The 18,600-nt window shown below is 41.7% G+C and overlaps 2 protein-coding genes and 1 long non-coding RNA gene across 9 annotated transcripts; 2 read left to right on the top strand and 1 right to left on the bottom strand.

Annotated features, from left to right (window-relative positions):
• The first annotated feature begins 560 nt into the window (after window positions 1-560).
• On the top strand, window positions 561-1,523 carry LOC108105331. The gene is made up of 3 exons (XR_001772351.1): window positions 561-799; window positions 1,160-1,285; window positions 1,358-1,523. It is a non-coding gene; the product is annotated as an uncharacterized LOC108105331 (long non-coding RNA).
• Window positions 1,524-1,906: 383 nt separating this feature from the next.
• LOC108105348 (rho GTPase-activating protein 190) lies at window positions 1,907-12,999 on the top strand. Of its 7 annotated transcripts, none has more exons than XM_017211856.2 (16): window positions 1,907-2,020; window positions 4,167-5,459; window positions 5,593-6,275; window positions 6,585-7,167; window positions 7,238-7,416; window positions 7,478-7,720; window positions 7,796-7,861; window positions 8,407-8,532; window positions 9,592-9,636; window positions 10,254-10,751; window positions 11,315-11,539; window positions 11,715-11,767; window positions 11,826-12,219; window positions 12,277-12,408; window positions 12,473-12,617; window positions 12,682-12,999. In XM_017211856.2, the coding sequence occupies exons 2-16, from the start codon at window positions 4,177-4,179 to the stop codon at window positions 12,878-12,880; spliced, it is 4,854 nt and encodes a 1,617-aa protein (XP_017067345.1). In that variant the 5' UTR covers window positions 1,907-2,020; window positions 4,167-4,176; the 3' UTR covers window positions 12,881-12,999. The 7 variants fall into 7 exon arrangements, with proteins under 7 accessions (XP_017067345.1, XP_017067343.1, XP_017067346.1 ...); XM_017211854.2 differs by having other exon boundaries at window positions 11,315-11,548; XM_017211855.2 differs by lacking the exon at window positions 1,907-2,020 and adding an exon at window positions 3,056-3,245 and having other exon boundaries at window positions 11,315-11,548.
• A 2,398-nt stretch (window positions 13,000-15,397) lies between these two features.
• Window positions 15,398-18,438, bottom strand: LOC108105350 (probable ATP-dependent RNA helicase DDX10). The gene is made up of 2 exons (XM_017211862.1): window positions 17,959-18,438; window positions 15,398-17,881 (listed from the first exon to the last, which is right to left on the bottom strand). The coding sequence occupies exons 1-2, from the start codon at window positions 18,343-18,345 to the stop codon at window positions 15,797-15,799; spliced, it is 2,472 nt and encodes an 823-aa protein (XP_017067351.1). The 5' UTR covers window positions 18,346-18,438; the 3' UTR covers window positions 15,398-15,796.
• Window positions 18,439-18,600: the final 162 nt, after the last annotated feature.

Below are 18,600 nucleotides of genomic sequence, written 5' to 3'. Positions count from 1 at the left end.
TATACTGCCTAAATAACAACAATAATTTAAAAAGTATTAAATAACTTTAGTTTTTTATAAATAAATATGTACATTTTAATTAAAATAAATGTTCACAACATTTCACAGTATAAGACGTTAAAACATATCATAACACATATGTAATACAACCGCTAAAAGATATACAAATATTTTATAATATATAATAAATAAACATTAAAACATGAAAAAAGTATGTATTAAACGGAATAATATATTCTTTAATTTAAGTAACACCTATAATGTGACCCGTATTACTATTATAATTCATGGATCTTATATGCATTAGTAATGTGAGAAATATTACAACATGATATTATAAGTCTATTATAAGTAAGAAAAGTGTAAGATTAAGGTTAACTACAAGCACAGAAAGATTTAAGAATACTTCATTTCATAATAATATCATGTTATATTACAAAACATAGGTTTTTAACGAAATATTAACTTATCGATGAATCAAATGACGCCCTGTGATATCGAATATATAATTTTTGGTTCAAGCCACACCTATCGTTTTATCAGGAGGCCGATATCCCGATGTTACAGAACTAATATTTCTATCGCCAAACAGCTGTTCACAATTCAATTAATTAATAAGATAGGGTTCTAGAGTGGTAATTAAACTTTCAACCTCTTCTTAATTAAACAATTGGACAAGGAATACATAAAATCTAATTATTTGAGGGCTTGAGCAGTTTCTCCACATTAATCTGTTCCAAGTCTTGGAGAACCAGACTCTGGAGTAATGGCTGTCTTAGAATCTGAGACTAGAATGCCGGTAAGAGTTTACTAAAATTTAAGAATTTTAAAAATTCCGTAAATGGAAATAAGGGTTAGTAGTTGATGGAAATTCTGAATATTGCAATAATCCTATTTAATTTTACATCCTTTCGAATTAGATTGACATGCTAACATCATAGCATATATTCGTGCAAATTCACAATTTATAAAATAGATTATCATGAAAAAACAAATAAAAAGGATTTTAAAGTTCATTTTGTTTGATCCTGGCTTGTAACAATATTGCATTGTAGTTTTACCCATTGATTAAAAGGCAAAAGCGAGATAAGTGCTTATCGTTCTATCTCCTTCTTTTCTATGACCTATGACAATATATGTATGCATTTTGAGATTACAGAACGACTTTCTGGCCTCTCCTGGGAAATTACCAGATCCTGTGACCAAACACCAAGGAATATCTCCCATTGTTCCTTTTTTGTGAATGAAAACAAACATTGTGGATTATGTCGCTGGAAGTGTTGAGGTAAGATTCTTTCGGATTTTAATCTGATTTTTAATATTGTCTTTAACATATATTCACCTTCTTTCACTACAGTGACTGCTCGTTGGATCAGGAAGAGCCAAGTCCCTAGTGACTACGTGATTGACGAAGCTTCCAGCATAACGAAATTGTACTTAGCAGTTTTCCTGCCGTTTCGGCTTTTGAAGGAGCTGTGATTTAGAACTAAAAAATACAATATTAAATGTAACTAAAGAACCTATTAGCAATTTGCTTAATGACTTTTAATGATTCTATTAACTGACCATGGCAAGGATGTGAACCAATCTTTTTTAAAGTTGAACATTTCAAGCAAAAAGATTCGGTCAGTTCATGGGGCAAGCAAATTATAGAAGGGTAAAGAGGAGAAGCTTATAAGTCGGTTTTGAAGAACAGGTGAAGGCGCGATTAAGACTTTTTTGAACAACCAGAGGGACCATATCCATTCATCAGATAGCAAATACATTCTTCTGACAGAACAAATTCACCCGAATAGGAAACACGCTCTCAACATAGCTGGGATGCATAGCTTAGTGAGTACATACTCCATACGCAGCGTTGCCAGCTATCCACTTGTCAAGTAATCGATAGTTAACGAATAAACATCGATTTTTGCTCCAGCTCTAATTTTTGTTGTTGTTAAATTAAAGCTCGGATGTGAATTACTCGTACTAATATTGTATATTTGAACCAACGCATTGAAGTGCAAGTGCAATAATTGTGAGTAACGAAAGTCCGTTCGTAATTTACAAAGCGAAAGGCGTGGAGTTTTGTTTTTTTTTAAATCCTGAATCGGGACTTTTTCGCCTCCCTTTCCAGTGTGCGTTTACGATGCTGATTCGTAATTGTCTTCTTTTGTATACGTTGTGTACGCGCTGCTCTCCTCTCGCTCGCTCTTCCTCTCCCTCCTCTGTGTATGTGTGTGAGTGTGTATGCGTGTGAGTAAGTGAGTGTTTCGTGGTGGGAAAATAATAATTAAAGCAAATGCAACTGGCATTTGTTAAGTATTTTATAAAGTGACTGGCTGGAAAAGCCAAGAAATACGGCCTTTAAGAAAAGTGTCGCAAAAGCGGATTAAACTTGAATTCTTTGTGCGCAGCTGCAGGTAATTGTCCACTCACACATACGCGCACGCAGGCAGCACACACACACTGAGAGCGAGATGCCGCGATGCTGGGAGTATGTGCGTAAGAGTGGGATGGCTAGACGGATGCGGCAACAGTGTTTTTCTTTTCTGCAACAAATCTGAATTTCGTTTCCAAAAATTGTGTTATGTCCATTCTCTCTCATCGTCTCTCTCCCGCCCCACCCGTTTGTGTTTGTAATTGTACCGTTGCACATGCACTTGCAGTACTCTCTTTTCCCTATCCTCCCGCTTTCCTTTCTTTTTGCCTTTGTCGTTGTTGTTATCACTGGATCGGCTCTGCATCTCTTATTTGTTTGTTGTTGTTGTTGTTGTCGTTATTGTGCAGCCCGGGGAATATACAGGAAATCTGTTGCAGCTTCAATTTCGCTTCTGCGCTGCACTTGCCAAACATGTGTATGTTTGTGTGCCGGAAAAACTCAATTAAAGCCCAGTGGGGAATTTATTATTTCCACTCTCATTGAAGCTGCCACAAACACACACATACAAACACATCAAGTTGCACTCCCACTCGAGGATAACAATAACAGCAACAAATTGAAGTGCACTAGCAAACGGCAGCAACAACAAACAGCACATCCACCCACGCACTCTCTCACACGCTCTCTTCGCTTTCCATGCTCTCACTCTGACTCTCTCGTATTGGAGAGTTGCGCCGTCGTTAGCAGCGAGAAAGCAGCGGTGTGGCAGAACAGCCGCCGCAGTCAGGACGGAAAAAGGATTTGTTGCAGACTGACTTTCCCTACTTGCCGAAAATGTTGTATAAAAACTAGCCATATAAATAAATACGAAAAAAACCAGGTAAAACCGAGCCCTGTGAAATTATTGTGAAATTCAAATTTGTGTAAATTGAGTGGCCAGAAAACAACATCGAACGATTTTTCGCTAAGCACCGGCATAGGAAAATCGTTTTCGCGTTTTCCTTACTTGTCATTTTTTTTCATGCCACAGCAGCCAATCTCTTGCTCTCGCTCTCTTGTGCTTTTGGACCCCCAATCCGTGGATGTATCCGTAACTGCGTAGTTGTAGTCAAAAGGAAACCCACGACAAAGTCCTAGACTTGCGAAAAGTGTGCGAAAATGTGAAGGTCCTGCGGCGAATTGGACAATAGGGAAAGCGGGGGTTACCGGGGCTATTCTCCAGCTTGAATCTTGCACAAGGTTATCTTGGATAATAGTCATCGGTTGGCATCGCAAGCCGCCAGCACTTTGCTGTGAAATAACTCACCAGAAATTGACAATTTACTGCTGCTGTGTGTGCCCGGAAAAACTGGGAGGTTATCCTTGAAAACGGAGAGATCTTGTCCTTAACACATAACGTAAGCTGCAATTTCCACGTAAACACAACTAGTATAGTAATTATGGTTTATCCCATATCTGTCTAAATAAGAAAGCTGCTGAATATCAAATATTGCACAAGGTTAACCTAGCCATTTTCAGTGCATTGATAAATTGATAATGTTGTCTAAGATTTAGCGAAATTTTACATGATTTAATATCCATCGGTTTGGTAGTATATGGTAAAAACTGTGGATTCTTAACTTTGCTGCGGTAACAAACCATATTTTCTTACATCATATGGTCGTATGATAGCACCTTATCAATATGATAAGTTATTATTGTATTTTCGACCATATTACCATTTGGCTTACACATGTTATAGCGTTAATTTGTGAATTTTGTTAGCTTTATGTATGTAACACATGACTTTGACTCCTTGCAGGTACGTCAAGATGCGTCAGTTTAACATCTCGGTCATTGGACTATCCGGGACCGAAAAGGACCGTGGCCAGGTGGGAGTGGGCAAGTCATGCCTGTGCAACAGATTCATGCGCCCAATGGCCGACGACTACTTCATCGATCACATATCAGTGCTAAGCCAGAGCGATTTCAGTGGACGGATTGTGAACAACGATCACTTCCTATACTGGGGCGATGTACGCAAAACGACGGAGGAGGGCGTCGAGTATCAATTCAACATCATCGAGCAGACGGAGTTCATGGACGACTCCACCTTCCAAGCCTTTAAGGTGGGAAAGATGGATCCATACTCAAAACGTTGCACGGCCACCAAGGTTTTCTCTGCGGAGAAACTAATGTATATATGCAAGAATCAGTTGGGAATCGAAAAGGAATACGAGCAGAAGGTGATGCCCGATGGGCGACTCAGTATTGATGGCTTTGTGGTTGTCTTCGATGTAAGTCCAGTGCCCAATCGAAGTGTTGAGAAGCAGGTGGAGTTCGTGCAAAATGTCATTGCCACCATACTCAAGAACAAGAAGCCACTTGTCCTGGTGACCACAAAGAATGACGACGCCTATGAGCTGTATGTTCGTGAGGCAGAAAAGATTAGCCAACGAAAAGACTACAAGAGCACAGTTCAGTTAATAGAGACATCGGCCCACGAGAGCATCAACATTGATTTGGCCTTCCTCCTGCTCGCCCAGATGATCGACAAGGTTAAGAACCGGGTCAAGATCATCTCCTACCAAGAGTCGGCCAAATCGCGCAAAGAACTCCTTGACACTCGATCCGAGGCGGTAACGCGACTAATACGCAACCAAATCACTGACTACCATGTCCTGTGGTCGCAGGGCTCTAAGATGCTGTCTCAGTACCGCGAATGGAACGAGTTCCTTAACATCTTTGGCCACGAGGCAGGCCAGAAGCTATTCCGGCGGCACATGAAGAAGCTGCGCGACGATCATCTCAACAAAAAGCTGCATCAGTATTTGGACAAGTTCGCATTGGCCCTGGAATACCTGCTGCCGGACATTGGGGCTTTAAATATTAGCGATGACGATGCGTGGGAGTGCGCCCGAAATTATCTGCAGAATCACATTGAGTTCGAGCAGTACTTTTTCGAATGCCCTCAGGCCTCGTGGACGGAGCTGGTGGACATGGACGAGGCGGAGGATGAGGCCCGTATTCCATTCGATGTGCTGGAGACTTCCGAGGCAGAGACCGTCTTCCGTAATTACTTGAACTCGGTGCAGCAGGACAAGAAGAAAATTGGGTGAGTCTAGTCTTTTGACCTAACGATAAGGGTATATATTAACTAAATGTATAGAGAGTGCGTTGCGTGCCCAAGCTTTTAACACCCATATAAAACCACCCTCTATTTCTTACCTTTCCTTCCACCCCCACAGGTTAAAGCAGCAATTCAAAATGCTGCTGGAGGAGTCGGGCTTCGTGACGCCCGGCAAGCAATTGTCCGAGGTGCGAGTCCTCTTCATGGGCCGCGAATGTTTCGAGGCGCTGTCGGAGCACGATTGCCAGCAGATCTACGATATTCACCAGGACGACATTATCGAAAAGAGCAAACAAAACTTTGTCGAGCTTCTGCTAGAACATGCTCAATACTTTCTGCAGTTCAAGAATGTGGACAATATCACGCAGGAAGATGTCCGCCAGATTACCGATGTCATCCAGGAGGATTCGCGCTACAAGATGCTCGATCGTTTGGACCAGGAACGGCGGCTAATGCTTGTCCAGCACCTGCGCTTCATCCACTGCCCCATCCGCGATCACTGCCCCTTTTTCTACAACTGTGTGGATAGCCTAATTGAGGAGGTTTTGTCCGATAAGTCGGCCAGTAACCACAAGACGCCCAGCGGAGGTGGCTGGAAGAGTTCCGGCAGTGGCAGTGACCGCACGCTCAATCTGCTGATCGTGGGCTCTGAGCATCTGGCCAGTGATCTCCTCAACGACATCCGCATCTGCACCGGTAGCAAGGGCGAGTACATCTACGAGAACCAGACGTATTATCTCAACTATCGGATTGCCAACGGAGACATGGAGGCCTTCAAGGCCATCGATGTCTACTCCAGTGGTAAGTTGAATGGGTTTTTCAATTCCGAAATGGGCGTGGTGTGTTGCACCTTATAATGTGCAAAGCATGCTCGACTAATTACACTTAATTGGCTTTAGTGCTCACCGTGCTGCCAAGATATAGTATTTAGCAAATTAACGAATAGCTATTGCTGACAAATGATATCATGATGCTTACTCACAGCCTTTTGATTATGAATTACTAATTTCTGATTGATGATTGATTGTTTCCTGAAAGGAATTAAGTTTAAAATACCTGTCTTATGACATTTTACATATATTACTAATTACTATGTATCCCGTTTTGCAGGCCTAATTTGCGTGTACTCTAACCAGCAGTCTTTTGAGACGCTTAAGGATAACTTGGAGCGCACGCTGCTCTGTAATCTGGAGCTGGAGGACAAGTTTGAGAACTTGCCAATAGTGCTGGTCTACCAGCCGCAGGATCTCAAGGAGAACGAGGTGGAGTACTTGCGCAATGAAGGCATGCGCCTATCGGAGATGCTGCACTGCGACTTCATCGATCATACGCAGAACCATCAGAAGTACGTCTACGATATACTCAATATTGTTATCCTGTCACTGAAGCTGACCGAGATGAAGAGCTACGAGCCATATCCCTCCAATCACACCGACCTGCGCATCCTGTGCTGCATCTTTTGTGGCGATCAGTATGACATCGAGAACATTGTCCAGCCATTGGTGGCGGAATCGACGCTGGTCAAGGCCAGCGAGCATTCTATCATTGTCGACGTCTTTATTGGCGATGCCAAGCGGCGCGTCGAATTCATCCTGTCTTCATATCACGGCACAAGCCAGTATCGCGATGAGCTAATCCATGGCTACATTTACTTTTACTCCGCCAAACGTCGGTCTTCCTTGGCAAATCTTAGGTGAGTTATCTAAGTTTTCTATTTTCAAAAGTAAGGTCAAGCATAAACAATTTTAATTTTGTGTTTTTAGCATCCTGGCAGCGCAGAATGCCAATATTCCATTGCAAATAATCGCAGTGACTGAAAGCGGGGGCGTTAATGCCTTTTTCAACAGCGATATTTGCCAGTATTTGATCACCGAGGGCAATGCAGTGGCCGATCGCTTCAAGGGCAGCTTCATGACCTTTTCGGCGGATCAGTATGTCAAGTGTAAGTGAACATTGAAACCAATTAGAGACCCTAAACCTAACATTATTTATATATTTTTTAGTTGCATTCTACAATCCATTCCTGAAGACGGCATGGGATAACAAGTACGAGGTGGAGAACATGCATGTGGAGGAGTCAATTACTTTGGATTCGGGCGAGGGTACGCTGGAGAACTCGGTTAACCAGATGCCACGCCCGCCGCCGCGCCACGAGAGCTACATGCTGTCCAATACATTGGGAACCGATGGTTCCGGCAGTGAGAATTACGAAATGGCACCTACCCGATCTCTTAACTCATTAAATGGTACGCCAATTCGGGACCGTATTTAACCCTCAGAAACTTAAAACTAATATATTTGTAATACTATTGATTTTGCAGAAGAAAGAGATATATCATTAGATGAAATCTACGATGACAACGAAAAGCCCAAGCACCTGCATCAAAGTAAGTTCCATGCTGGCCACTGATACTAAATGACCAAGTCAAATGCCCCACCCAAAAAAAAAAAAAAAAAAAAAAAAAGAAAAGAAAAGAAAAGCTAAACCCTAACCCTCAAAAACAAAAAGAAACCAAACTCATTCAGAATTCGTGCTCCAAAGCCAATGAACTATATATATATATATATATATTATACATACCCCATATACTATATATTTAGCCATGTATGAATATTCATCCATTTCATCATCCAAACCATTCATTCATTCATTCATTCACTCATTGCCGACTCGTGGAGATCGAGAGATCATGCCATTTACCATGCCATACCATATATACTTACCATATATGCGCCATATCTATATATACTCTATAATGATTATTATTAATTAACGAATTAACCTTAACCATTTTTTATCGATTTATCTCTGTGTGTGTATTTGTTGTTGTCGTTTTGCCTATTGCAAATCAAATTATTTGCTCTCAAACAAACAATAATACTCAATCAAAAAAAAAAAAAAAAAAAAAAAAAAAAAACGAAAATATATAAGGATTCCAGATATTCCCTCCTCCAACAACTCCTCCAGAGCCAGCCCCTCCAGATCATCAGCTCATTACATGCACATATAAGAGTCAATTCGTTTCGGCTTCAGAATCAAGTTTGGAAGAAATAACATGTAATCTAACTATTTGAATATATTTCTCCTATATTCTCGTTTATATCTCTTATCTCTATCTGTCTCTCTCCTCTATCTCTCTCTATCTCGTTATCATCCTTTAGATTTTCGTTTTTTATTTCTATTTATTTTCTGTTTTTTAATATCGTTTCCTTGTTGTGATCACTCGAAAAGAAAAACACTTACGAAACTTCACAGCCTTCTCACCCCTTAACCCTTTTTCTTTTTTAACCCCTTATTTCTTACTTTTTGGGTAAAGCTGGCGATATCCTTAAAGAGATCATTATCCTCAGTTTTCCACATTTTGTTCTTAGTTAAAAACAGTTTTGGAAACGAATAGACTCGAACTATGATGGATTGTTTTTAGAACTTTGTAAATATGTGATTATTTTTAGGCCTACCTAACACTTAATGTTACTTCAAATTTAAATGAGAAGAGCGATTATCATTCTATTTATTGATTTGATTTTCTTTGGTTTATGTAAAAGGCCCAGAAGTATCTAAAGATCTTTAAGAACATGAAGTATGTATAAAGATTTTGCAAATATGACTTAAGTTATCGCTTTTATAAGCATAATTGCGATATTTATGGATCTAAAAAATATTCAAAATAACTACCTCTGCAAGGATATCTAACCAGATCTACCCAAGATTATCTATATCAATCAATCAACTTACATTCGCTCAACCACCTGAATGTTTCTGCCAACTCCTCTGTTTTTTTGTTTAATTTTTTTCACTTAGTTTTTGAAACTTTTTAAGTTTTGTGAGCCCGTTCTGTCTGCCAGTAACGCTGTATATGTATATATATTCCATGTATCCATGGTCCTCGACCCTTGACCCCAGCCAAAACCAAAATCCAAAGCCCAACATCGATGGGATTCGATTGTACAGAAGTTCTTTCGTTCGTTTGCTGTTCCCCTCGTTCTCCTTTTGCTTTGCTCTCTGTCTGTTCATTTTTTTTCTCCGTGGATTCCCTTCGCCGGATCTTAAGTCTATTTCAAATCTGATGAATCCCGTGTGTGTTTGCTCTCCTTTTTCTCGTTTCCCGACAAGCAGCGGATGTCAGCGGGTCCAAGGATTCACTAGCCACCCATGATGCAGGTTAATCTCATGATCCAATTTAGATTAAGACCTTCCTTTTGTTAGTATTAGCAGACAAAACAGTCATTGCTTGATAAACCCGGCACGAATCCCCTGAGTTTCCTTTATCGCCCGCCTTGAGTACAGTGGACATTGGTTAAAAGGCATAACTTCTTTTATATACATATATATATTTATGATGATAAAAAACATTTTAGTTATGAATGATTTCTTGAAACTTAAAAAAAAAAAGTTTGTTTCAATAGCTTTCTATCTTTTTATGAGTAAAAGTATAGCTCATTTTTTACGTACTTAATAAATGAATATAAATTAACTTAATAATGACTTAGTTATATTTACATATAAAGATTATGTTTCTTACTCATTGGCGGTAAAAAAAAACTGATAAGAACTTTATATGCAAGTAAATTAATATTAATATGACGGAGTTAAGCAGAAATAAGTAATAAAAATCATATGTCAAGTTTTAGTTATGTCTCGAAGACGTTGTGCCCCAGACCGATGCCCACTGTCGGCAATAGGAGTTATATAGTTATATAGCTTTAGTAGAGATGCATAGTTACTAGGGAACCTCCTTCGATTGGGCTAATTGTGATTGTCTGGTGACCGTTTTTTAGAGTGGCTGGAGGACAAGAGCGACGGGCGGCGCAACATGAACAAGAATTCGATTTGGAACAACTTCAGTGGATCGACACATGCCTATACCACCGGTCGCCGGCACATTGACTCCAATCTGAACAAGATCCGGCCAAAGGGTCCAAGCCAAACGCTAAAGGTGGGCGAGGCGCCCAGTCGTAATTGCCCGGCTATGAGCTCCTCGACATTTACCCTGCCCACCCAGCAGCCGGGCAAGCTCAATATGAAGAACTTCCAGTTGGTCAGCGATGCGTTGGCCAAAATGAATTTCACCGGCTCGGGTTCAGGATCGGGATCTGGTTCAGGATCGGGTAGCACTGGCCTGGGCCTGGGATTGGGCACTGGCAGTGGCAGCATGGCGGATTCGTATCTGGAGTCCGGCGACAAGGATGGTAAACGCTATGATCATGCCCAATTGGATGGCGAGGATGAGGATTCCGAGGAGCTGGCCGAATACGAGCAGATCTACGAAAATGAAGGTATTGGGCGGGTCATCGTCATCGTCGGTTTGCTAGGACTAACTTTCTATCGCCCACTAACTCACCCGAATCGCTACTCACCCTCCACACAGACAATAAATAATATATAAAACTCCCACGAACTTGATGTTAACAGATCGAAATTGTATATATATATATGTTTATATATGACAATAGTTTCTGTTTTTGTTTCTGTTTTGTGACGAACTTTGAATGAGTAGCTTATTTGTATTCCGAATTCTTATTAAAAGTCTGTGAGTTCTACTAACGAAAGTTCTCCCAATCTCAATCTCTGCTCAATTAAATTTGTTTACTTATTTGTTTCCTTGAATTCAATTATTAGATCCGTTAAATTGTTAGTTAACGACTTAAATTCAAAATGCCATGTTAAGATCAAGTTCCTTTTGGATTAAGAAAATAAATCATAGAATCGCAATCTCTGTCTGTGTCCCACTCGCTCCTCTTTGCATCACCTTTCACCCTGCACCAACCACCGCTAAAATCCCTAACCCTTAGAGGAAACCCACTTCTCACACCAGTCCACCTATATACTTCATTCATAGACTGCACCGAATCGGATAGCTGTGCCAGTTCCACGGAGCGGCGGGTACGCCAGCAGAATGCCTACTATAAGGCCAACAGCAAGAAGCCGGTGGCCGCCAAGAAGCAGAAGAAAAAGAAGGTGGCCATTCCGGTCCAAACGCCGCGTGTTCCTCCGTTCGGCTCCTATGTGAGTCCGCCGGAGATACCGCTGCACTACCAGCGCATGGCCGTTGGCGGCGGGCCAGGTGAGAAAAGTATGTGTCGTGATTTTTAGTTTTTTCTGCTTTTCGTTTTGCACTGTTTTTAGCCTTTTCCCAGGGATTTTGAATTATTGTAAATTAGATATAAACTCAACTTAAGCATGGCCCTCGCTTATTTATTTCCCTACTAAGTCCTTGCTTTTACTTTGACTTTCCACAGAGAAACCCGATCCTTGCGTTCCCGAGTTCATGAAGAGCGACAAGTCGCCCGAGGTGAGTCCTTCTTGGAATATCTTTCACATTTTTTATAACTTGAACTTATCCCATGCAGTATTCCATGGTGCCGGAGCTGGCGGCTGCTGGTATCTTCGGTGCAGAGAATTTGCCCGAATACAACATGAACGCCAAGTGCTTGAAGGACTTTGAGAAGCTGGAGAAACGACGCATCAAGGAGGAAACGACCAGGCTGCGCAAGCTCCAGGAGAAGGAAAAGGAGCAGGAGAAGAAGCTCAAGCGCAAGCTAAAGCAAAATGCTAAGGGTCTGGTTGAGTCCGCGGAGGCGCAGTTTGGCAAGCTGATGATTAGCTCCGAGCAGGGCGAGATCCCGATCTTCCTGAACAAGTGCGTAGAGTTTATCGAGAAGGAGGGCCTAGATTCCGAGGGTATTTATAGGGTGCCCGGTAGTAGGGCGCACGTCGATATGCTCTTCCAACGGTTCGAAGAGGGTAAGATCTAGCCACAATCTACCCAGAATATGATAAATATTTGAAAATCTTCTTCAGATACCAATACTGAGATTGATGCGCTGGACATTCCCGTCAACGCAGTGGCCACGGCACTGAAGGACTTTTTCTCCAAGCGCCTGCCACCGCTGTTTAGCAAGGACATCATCAAGGAGCTGGAGGAGATTGCCGGTATATAGCAAACAAGATATAGTACTTTCGTAACATCTATTTAACTAATTTGATTTCTAAGCAGGCTCCCGGGGCGTGGGGAATTCCAAACTGAATGTGGAGGTGAAAACGGATCGAAGTTGCCGCTTGATAGCTTTAAAATCGCTGCTCCAGAAGTTGCCACAAATCAACTTTGCCATACTCAAATACATATTCCAGCACTTTGTGCAGTAAGTTTTTGATTTAATACTATAATTCGTGATTCATAAGGTGTATTATATATTATTTTTATAGCGTCTCGGATAACTCGAAGCTAAATAGCATGGACAGCAAGAACTTGGCCATATGCTGGTGGCCCACACTCATACCCATCGACTTCACCGACATGGGCCACTTTGAGCAGCTGCGTCCGTATCTAGAGGACATTGTCCAGACAATGATCGATCAGTTCCCGTATCTGTTTTGCGGCAAGGATGCATTTGTCATGGTCTAGGCCTAGATCCCCGCCAGGCCATGGCACACTTGGACTTCTACTTGACCGCCGGACGCGAAGCCAAAACGAGATAGTTAGATTCAATGTGCGTTTGTGTATGAATGTGGGCGCCCCATACAGTGCCATGTGTGCTTTGTGTTTTTTTTTTTTCTCTCTGGGTGATCAATAAGGAACATTTTAGTAATAGCCATAGTAAGGAGGCAGAAAGCAGGAAGCAGGAGGCAGGAGGCAGGATGCAGAAGGCAGGATGCATTAGGAGGAGGTAGGAGGCAGCCCATCGATCGATCGATTCATTCAAATGAGGATCAGCAGCCAGGCATATACATATTTATAATAGTATATAATATACTTGGGTCTATATATTGTGTGCAGTGTGTGTGATTCGTGATTCGTGATTGTGTGTTTGCGAGCGAGACAACAGAACTTGGCTAAGTAGGGTATATTTATTTTTTATATATACAATATATATTTTGTATCGATGGCTTTGTTGTGTTTCCGTGATATATGTAAACGCGTCAAGTATTTTCTCTGTGTGGTTTGTGCGTCCTTTTGTCGTTGAATCCATTGAGTGAGACCTCCCCTCGCCGCTCCCCAGACCCCGCCCCACAGACCACTAACCACCCACCCGGTTTCCTCCTCCTTTTGCCATCCATTCATACATACCATCACCACCTATCACAACAATAATAAGAACACAAAGGGGCGGGGCGGGGGCGCCAACGACAACGCACAAAAAAAAAAAACAAAAACAAAAAGAATAAATAAAAACGAAAAACAAAAATGAAAAATATAGAAAGGGAAGACATCTAGTATGAAGATGGTTAAATAAAATTTACTGTGTATCTGTGTATGTTATAAATGTAATTGTAATTGTATGTTAAAATTAATGCGCGATCAGCAACAAATTTCCATATAAACACAATAGCGTTAATGCTAGATATATAATATATATATTTAAATACCACTAAATGTCTGTGTGTCTAGTATAGGAGAAAATAGAGAAGGACGAGTAGAAGAAGGAGAAAGTGGAGGAGGAGGAAGAGGAGGCTAAGGGAGAGAAAAAAAACGGAGAGACAAACCGCATTAAAACGGAAAACTCTTTATAGAAAAACCAAGATAAAAAAAACCAATAAGAACAACCGAGCAAAATCTAATTTTCGAGCTAAACTAAATGTGCATCTCAGTGTGTGTGTCTGTATATGTATGTTTGTCATCCAACTAGATATACACTATATAATTATATAGCTACCATATAAGCAAAAAAAAAAAAATAAGAAAAACAAATAATGATAATTACTACGAAACGGCAAAGGAAATCTCCCTCAAAAAACAAACAAAACAAAAATAAAAACTCAATTTTCCCCCCAAAAACACTCGAATCTCCACTGATTGTCTAATTGATATTTGCATTAGCCAGGCATATAATCCTTAATGTATTACTCTCTCTATCTGTCTCTAAAGAAACGAAACGAAAATACAAAAACAAAAAAAAAAAACAAATTGAATGTGTGTGTGTACTGTATCAAATTAGCGAAACAACAAATTATACAACAATTTCTACCCATGTACGCATATATATATAAAATATATTTTAACTAAAAAAGAAAATGAGGAGCAGATATTCAAGGAAGGTAAGCAGGAGGCAGGAAAACAAATAATTACAAACAGAGGCAGCAAAAACAAGACGAGAAACTTACAAAATTGTAGACAACATACGCCTAAGTGTTATTCCTTGTAATTGAGCATTAATTTTTTATATACAAACCCGAAACCCAAAAACCAAAACCCGAAAACTTAATTGTGTATCTTGTGTCTGAGAGAACGGACCTCAAACTTAAAGGAAGAAAATAACGCGAGATCTGTTGCCAAAACGAAAAAACAGAAGAAAGCCGAAGCCGAAATAAGCACTCAAAATAAAAAGTTTACAACAAAATGACAAGAGAGAAAAAGAAAAGAAAAACTTAACCGATTATATAGTATAATTTGTATAGATGTGTGTCTATTGCATTATTTGTACACGTACATATATACGCTAAACTGAAAAACAAAACAAAAAAAAAAAAAACGAAAAAACCAAGCAAATATGTCTAAACGAAACAAAAAAAAAAACTTAAAAACAAAACGAACAAAAAAATTGTAATTGACGTGATGTGTAATGATATTTTTAAAAGCAAATTTTATGCCACGCCCATGCCAAGCAGCCAAGCCCCCCTTTTTAACGGAAAAGGGGATTCCCAGCCCCATAAAAATTGAAAACAAAAAAACAACAAATCCCCATGCGCAAAATGCAGCAACCCTTCTCCCCGTCCCGCTCGTCCAGTTCCACATCACACTCTCCCACGCTCCGGATTTTGGATTCTGAATCCCGGATCCATGGATAGTCCCCGTATCCCCCAAGTCAAATATTGGTGACCACTGCTCCTGGGCTCCATCCAAAAGGGCTGGGGTTGCGATGTGAAGGCGCCGCCACAAACGACGAGAGAAAAAATAATGAAATCAAATCAAACAAAACAAAAATAAATTTGTGGGCATTTTCCAAATATTTGTGAAGCATTTGGAAAGCGACTTTTTACTGGGAGTTGATCAGGGTTTTAATCTCTCTTAGTTTGATGACCTTGATTCTTTATATTCGATCCTTAAATGTTGGTTTTAATTTTGAAATGCGGAATTCTAATATTGTATTGCTTTTTAAAGCATATATTTCATTTTTATCCAGGTATCTTTATACGTTTTTCAACTTTTGAAAACCTTAATGCAAAGATTTTCTGTAATCTTTAAACTTGAACTTTAAGATTTGCTACATCAAAGGTATTAAAATTGAAAAGTTTTACTAATGAAACAGCGTATGACTTTAAAAACTAACAAATAATTAGAAAATTATATGCATTAATTTATTCACACAGTCAAGCACCTTACTCAGCTACCCAAAAGACTGGCTGCAATGGCCTCCGTGTCCATTAGAGTCATCTTATTAGTAAGCTTAGACTTCTTGTAGGCGGGCTCATCGTCAGATACATCATCACTGTCCCCATCATCTTCCTCCTGATCGGTTCCATTACCTGGCTCCGATTCAGATTCAGAATTTTGAACCCCATTGTCATCCTTATTTTTATAGATCTTGTCGGGATCTGGCAGCCATGAAAGGTCCACTGAATGGTCACTCTCACTACCAGCATCTTCGGCATCATCAGCATCCTCTTCTTCCACCTCTTCATCGCTGCCCTTGGCCTCCTCTGCCTTCTTGCGCAGCTTCTCACGCTGCAGTTTGTGTCGTTTTTTAACGAGCTCCCTGAACCGTTGCTTATCATACTGATCCTCCTCGGTCAGCAGCGCCTTGGATAATACCAGATCAATGCCTCCATCGTCTTCGTCATTGTTTTCTGTTCTCTGCCTGGCACTCAGAGCCTTCATCTGGTTACGATCGTCCGCCATAGTTTCGCCCTCCTCATCAAACTTCAGTTTGGAGTTGACCTGCAGGTTCTTCTTTAGCGCTTTCTTAGCCAACGAAGCCTTGGTCACGAGTTTCTCCCGCTTGGGCACAACAAGTGGCGCCTCAGGCACATCCTCCTCACCCTCGACTTGGTCTAATTCCACTGGATCTCCTTCGACATCATGATCCTTACGTTTTACCTTAATAAAGTCTTCGTCATCACTATCATCATCATCGTCATCAGCACCGCCAAAGGTCTGTTGTTTGGTCATCTTGCTGAGAACTGGATTAGTGACCGGTGGTACATCGCCCTGTTCCTTTTGCTGCTGCAGCTGCTTCTGGCGCCACAGGAATTTTTCGAGGAAGGGAACGCGCGGCGTAACCGCTAGGCCAAGCGACTGAGCAAATGCATCTAGATCCAGGCTAAAGACATTAAACAGACGCTTGTTGCGCATCAGGAATACGGATTTTATGTAGGACAGGAAGGCACGCTGGGCGGTGGCCCTCAGCTCAGGAAATTGAGCCAGAAAGGCTTCGATTTTGACGCGCGGCGAGAAGAGCTTTTTGGGATCGATTTGCACACAACGAATGTTAATATTCAGCTGGTCCTTGAGTGCACCAATCATGTACTCCTCCTCGCTGGGTGTCAATACCAGAAGACACTCCCCGCGAGTCTTATTTCGGGCAGAGCGACCAGCTCGATGAATATACTGCGAGACATCCTCCGGGCAGTCCAACTGCACCACCCAATTCACGGCAGGAAAATCAAGACCACGTGACGCGACGTCCGTAGAGAACATGACCACGTGGCCCTTGCGAAGGAAATCCTCATAGATAGCAATGCGACGATCCTGATGAAGGGTACCGTATAGAGCTAGCAATGGGCTACCCGGACGCAGTTTGCAAAAGATTTCGTACAGGTACTTGGCCTGCTTACAACTGGACACAAACACTATGATCTTTTGCTTCTGATGATTCTTAATGAATGACCATAGCATGGTGATTTTGTCCTCAAGGTTCAGCACCACATAGCTTTGCTGCAGGAGCTCAGGTACGGCCAAGATAGCGGTGCTCGGACCCTTCTTAGAACTTGAGGGCTCTTCCCCGGGCGTGGCTGCTCCATAGCCCACATAGACTGGATCCTTCAGATTAAGCCTCGCTAAATCCTGAACAGTATTCGTTTGAGTTGCCGAAAAGAGCAGCGTCTGCCGGACGGGTGGGAAATTTTCAATAATCGAATTTAGCGTCTTCTGGAAGCCCATGTCCAAACAGCGATCGGCTTCGTCCAAAACCAACACCTCCATGGTGCTCGTATTGAATAGCGGGTTCTCGTCCATGTGTTGTAGCAAGCGGCCGGGTGTGCAGATCAGTATGTTACACTGGTCCATACGAGTGCGTTCGAATTTTAGGTTCTTTCCGCCGATGATTAGGCCGGCGGAGAAGTCATGGTGCTTGCCCACCTTCTTAAGGGTCTCGAAGATCTGATATGCCAGCTCACGGGTGGGCGAGATGATGATAGCGCCAACGCCATCGGTGCGCGACCATTTGTTGATGAAAAGATGCTCCAGAACCTGTAAGAGATGAGTGGCAATTGTTTAACTAAACTTCTAAGATTTCTGTCGCGGGAAATCCCTGACTATCAACTTACGGGTATAAGAAAGGCCAGTGTCTTGCCACTGCCTGTAACCGCAGCACCCAGCACATCCTTGCCCTGCAGTGCAGGTCCGATACTCTCCCGCTGCACCTGCGTAGGATTCACGTACTTGAACTCCGCCAGCGCCTTTTGGGTCTTTTTGGACAGAGGAAACTGTGCGAACTTCTTGATGGCTGGAGCATCAATTTCTGCATACTTGGCCTGCAGTTCCTTGATCTCAGCATCGGTGGCTGCCAGTCGGGATTTGTTGAACTCTTGGCGAGAACGCTTTTGTTTGTTATCGCCGTTTCCACGGCCACCAGGTCCTCCTTTAGCTTTCCCGGATCCCGGTTTGAATCGTGGACCGGGTTTGCCCGGTCCTTTGGGTTTCTGTCGCTGCATTCCCTCTGTTTACTGGCCTGGCCAAAATGGATCACATTGGATTCCGTTCCGATACGATACGATTGAAAATTGCACGCGGTTTTTAGTGAGTATCGATTTAAAATAAATCGTATTGCGTCCACCTCTTGTGCCAGTGCCGTCCGCAGTCATGAACCCATGACATGAACCAGGCCAAAAAACAAATGGCGGGATACCCCTAACCTAAAGTTCCTTCTTAAATGTGTTGTATTAAAATATTAGGTTCAAAATTTGAGA

The sequence above is a fragment of the Drosophila eugracilis genome, unplaced genomic scaffold (assembly GCF_018153835.1).
Source record: "Drosophila eugracilis isolate 14026-0451.02 unplaced genomic scaffold, ASM1815383v1 contig_498, whole genome shotgun sequence".
Taxonomy (NCBI): domain Eukaryota; kingdom Metazoa; phylum Arthropoda; class Insecta; order Diptera; family Drosophilidae; genus Drosophila; species Drosophila eugracilis.
This window is presented reverse-complemented; position numbering and strand designations above follow the sequence as displayed.

What these genes read in the sequence shown, in the direction of transcription:
- LOC108105348 (XM_017211854.2), top strand. Translation starts at nt 4,177, where the DNA reads ATGCGTCAGTTTAACATCTCGGTCATTGGACTATCCGGGACCGAAAAG. An exon ending in CAGGACAAGAAGAAAATTGG is followed by an intron (nt 5,460 to 5,592) that starts GTGAGTCTAGTC and finishes CCACCCCCACAG; the next exon opens with GTTAAAGCAGCAATTCAAAA. An exon ending in GGAGCTGGAGGAGATTGCCG is followed by an intron (nt 12,409 to 12,472) that starts GTATATAGCAAA and finishes ATTTCTAAGCAG; the next exon opens with GCTCCCGGGGCGTGGGGAAT.
- LOC108105350 (XM_017211862.1), bottom strand. Translation starts at nt 18,345, where the DNA reads ATGCAGCGACAGAAACCCAAAGGACCGGGCAAACCCGGTCCACGATTC. An exon ending in CACTGGCCTTTCTTATACCC is followed by an intron (nt 17,882 to 17,958) that starts GTAAGTTGATAG and finishes CATCTCTTACAG; the next exon opens with GTTCTGGAGCATCTTTTCAT.